Source organism: Pristis pectinata, chromosome 7 (assembly GCF_009764475.1).
Source record: "Pristis pectinata isolate sPriPec2 chromosome 7, sPriPec2.1.pri, whole genome shotgun sequence".
NCBI lineage: Eukaryota > Metazoa > Chordata > Chondrichthyes > Rhinopristiformes > Pristidae > Pristis > Pristis pectinata.
This window is the reverse complement of record NC_067411.1, coordinates 57,990,970-57,994,703: the sequence shown is the minus strand read 5'-3', so window position 1 is coordinate 57,994,703 and position 3,734 is coordinate 57,990,970. Positions and strand designations below refer to the sequence as shown.

The window sequence follows — 3,734 nt, the reverse complement described above, 5'->3', positions numbered from 1 at the left end:
TGAAAAATAATGGCTTATCATTAGAACTGTTCCAATGAAAAGTCATTAACCCCTTTTCTCCTTCTGCGGGTGCTGCCTGACCTGAATATTTCTATCATTTTCTCTTTTTATTTCAGTGGATGTATATCATGTAATGCAAATAGAGCAAACATATGTACAGCAAATATTAATTACTATTAATTGGAGGTTTAAGTAACTAAGCAATTTGTTCCCAGGGAAGGCCCAACCTACTTAATTCAAATATTAGTTTTTATACATTTGAACAGTGGCCCCATATTGAAACTTGGGAAATTCATTTTAACTCACTTTCTTCTGGTCTATCGTCAAAGAATTTTAAAACTAGGGAGTATATTGTCAACATAATTTTCTCAGATTGCTGGAGAGACCAAGAAGCTGGAAAGCAGTTGAAGCAATGTCTGCCTGAAACATCATGTGTGACATGGGCAGGGAACTCCTTTCAGATATAGCCAGTTTTAACAAATATAGCAGAAGTAACGATTAAGTGATGCAGCAGTTTTGTGCTGCTATCTCATCTCTGGTGACCAGAGTTCAAACCTAACCCTCATGTGTTATCTGTGTACAATTTGCATATTCTCCCTGTTGTGCAGATTTGATCCGAGTGTTCTGGTTTCCTCCCACGTCTGATGACATGCTGATGGGATGATTTACCATAGCCAATTAAACCTAACATAATTTACAATGGAGTAAACAGCAAAAAGAATGAAAAGAGAAATGATAGGCGTACAAAAATAAGTTGCAGGACTACAGGAAAAATAAGGATAGGGCACATAGGACTGATGGGGATTGCTTTATTGGGAGGTCTCATGGACCCAACGGCCTGACTAGCTTCCTGTATCAGTTGAGATGTTTGTCAAATCATATCTAAATTGGATTTTTGGTACAATTTACACTAACAAACTTTGTGGCTGATCAAATTAACCTGAGAAATGAATATTCCTAGCCTTAAGTCAAGGAAATCACAGGAGGGTATTTATTGCAATTCCATCCAATATGTTGTTTGATCCTTATCTTGTCATGACTGCACATTGACCAGAAAGCTTTCGAGGCATCTATTTAAAAACAACTTAACAGTAACTTTTACTACACCAATGTGTACAAATTCCAAAGGAAAGTAATTCAAATTCAACTGCCACAATAAAATTTGATTTTGACAATCTGTATTACTAGTCCTGTAATTATTACCAGTCTCCCTCACTCTACCCACAATTTGAATATACGAAGTGCTTTTAGTGGAGGTAGAAGAACTGGATGTAGTAAATGCCTTTTCTACCCTACTGGCTGATATGAAAGAATATTCTGCTTGCCCTCTGCTGTATGATCAGGAATTCCACATGGGGCTGCTATAACTGCCACACAAGACATCAAGATTTGTTCATCAGGTTGGATCCAACTGTCCCATGCCCCCATACATACCTCACTTAGATTCAGTCCAGGCCTAAAGTCATCGACCAATAAATGGTTGAATATTTCAATAAAACTAATATTTTGGTTTAAACAGGCCAGCTGGAGTTTATTAACTTGTTTCCTTTGAAACAATACTTGGTTTAAACAGCAACATAATCTATTTATATCCTTGGTTTAGGGAAATGTAAAAGTAACCAAGATAATCTAACATTCTTTACACAAAGCCACTGCACAATTTAACTTTTACAGCTATTTGAGGTGGAGGAAAATTAAAATGTCAGCCAACAATTTAGATACTAAACATCAAAGCAGAAGGATGAAAACAAAGAAATCTTAAGAAATGTTTAAAAAAATTCAGTGATATTTTACATCAATTCAAGTAATACAAGGTTTTACAATCTTTAAATGAACAGGGTGAAAGAAGTGTAATTTTGTTTTTTAAATGCAGATAATCAAGTATGGGAATCTATTTAAATCTCTTCAGCAAGATCAATCAAAGCAAATTCATACCAAGAAAACTTCAATTAAACCCAGTCAAATACCATCTTTAGGTTAAGATCAAATTCTGCATCATTGAAACATTAAACAATTGTTGCAGTAATTCTCAAGAGAGAAAACTCAACTCATCTCTGAACCAGCTGGAATATATATCAAATTCATATTCAGAAGACAACTATACGCCACAAATCATACATAGCAAACAGTGATTTTAAACAAAATTTGTTTGCCCTGTAAATGAATAGCTAATGTACACCAATACCAAAAAATATCTATGTTTGAAAACAAAACATCCATAGAAGAAACATTATTTGTAATTAATCCAGTTGTACAAATAGAACAGCTTTAAAATATGAGGGTTGAAAATTTGTCCATTAGCCGAGTATAAAAAATTCATTTGTGATGGTAGCAGCAACATCTCCAATTATCTCTGCTCATTTTATCATCCTGTACGAATAAAGATCGAGCATTCTTGTATCAGGTTTCCTGTCCACCACGAAGTTCAAATACTATCCAATTTTTTTAGGATAAAGGGAGCTGGAAAATAATTGATAAGATTTAGTACTACTTGAACACTGAAACTTAAGACATGTAGACTGGTACTTGTATCACTAATGCATGGAAGGGTACAGACCTACTGGGATTGGTGTTGATGGGTACAAACAGGCGGCATGGATATGGTGGGGCAAAGGGTCCGTTTCTGTGCTGTGGGACTCTAAAAATGTGGTTCTTAAACCAGAAAGGTTTAGCTCCGCTTCTCTTTCCAGATACATGGCCCTGCTGAGAGTTTCCAAAATTGTGATTTTTATTTCACTACAATAAATGTAAACCGCAGGACACACAGAACAAGGCCTGTGTGTCCTGAGATTGCACAAGGACTCCGTTTCTGAACCGGGCCAAATTGGAAGAGGGAAAGGATAAATCCGGGCGTCCCTTTCACAAGTATATATCCCGCAACATTAATAACCCCCTCCTACGATGAAGGGAGCTCGATCCACATTCTCTCCAGACTCTATCCCCGCGGGATCCATTCCAGCCTCGTTACTTAACCCAACCACAACCCTACGACCCAGCCCAGGTCTCTCTGACACCGCCCTTTGGGCGGCCCAGCCTACCACGCCGGGCCACGTGTGAATGGTTCAGTGCGGGTCACCGCCAGGCCGAGGATGAGGATGAGGGGCGGGAGGACCCAGCGCCTGCGGAGTGGGAGGCCCGAAGCCGGGCCACTGTCCTAAGCCTCCCTCCCTCCCCAAGTCCAGGCCTGGCACTCACTCGCCCGCAGGATGGCGACGTAAATGAGAAAGTAGCGAAGGGAACGTAGCACGTCCGCCCTCATCTTCCTGCGCAATTCCTCCGGATCCATTTTCGGCCCCAGCGCCTCCATCCTGAACATGGCGACCACCACACCGCTGTCACCGGGACGCCGCCAACGGACAACCGCACATCCCACGTGACCACCGAACCAATCAGCGAGCGCTGCTCATCTACCCGGGGAGAATGCTGGCGAGGCCCCACCCCTGTCCGCGTCACGTGACCATCGTTCGCGATGCGGGCGTGATTGACAATTCCAAGGCTATCGCGTCACGTGGTCCATTCATAAAGTTTGCAACGAGTGCAATGCAGATCGCGCACATTATTGAATATTTTCGTTGTCACTGTTTTTCTTTCTCCACAAAAGTTGATAGGCACCTCGATAGCGTCTGTTCATTTGCTGCATTGCGGCCTTACACTTTCCCTAGTCAGGATAGGGATAGGATTTCCCCCTCACCTTCCACTCTACCGGCTTCCACTTTCAATTGAACATTTTCCAT

The 3,734-nt window shown here is 41.0% G+C and overlaps 1 protein-coding gene across 1 annotated transcript; it reads right to left on the bottom strand.

Annotated features, from left to right (window-relative positions):
* Positions 1-1,768: 1,768 nt before the first annotated feature.
* On the bottom strand, positions 1,769-3,430 carry tomm5 (translocase of outer mitochondrial membrane 5 homolog (yeast)). The gene is made up of 2 exons (XM_052019916.1): positions 3,196-3,430; positions 1,769-2,460 (listed from the first exon to the last, which is right to left on the bottom strand). The coding sequence occupies exons 1-2, from the start codon at positions 3,314-3,316 to the stop codon at positions 2,426-2,428; spliced, it is 156 nt and encodes a 51-aa protein (XP_051875876.1). The 5' UTR covers positions 3,317-3,430; the 3' UTR covers positions 1,769-2,425.
* Between the last annotated feature and the right edge of the window lie 304 nt (positions 3,431-3,734).

Coding starts and splice junctions, on each gene's coding strand:
- tomm5 (XM_052019916.1), bottom strand. CDS start 3,316: ATGTTCAGGATGGAGGCGCTGGGGCCGAAAATGGATCCGGAGGAATTG. Junction 2,461..3,195: donor CGTCGCCATCCTGCGGGCGA/GTGAGTGCCAGG, acceptor ATTATTTTCCAG/CTCCCTTTATCCTAAAAAAA.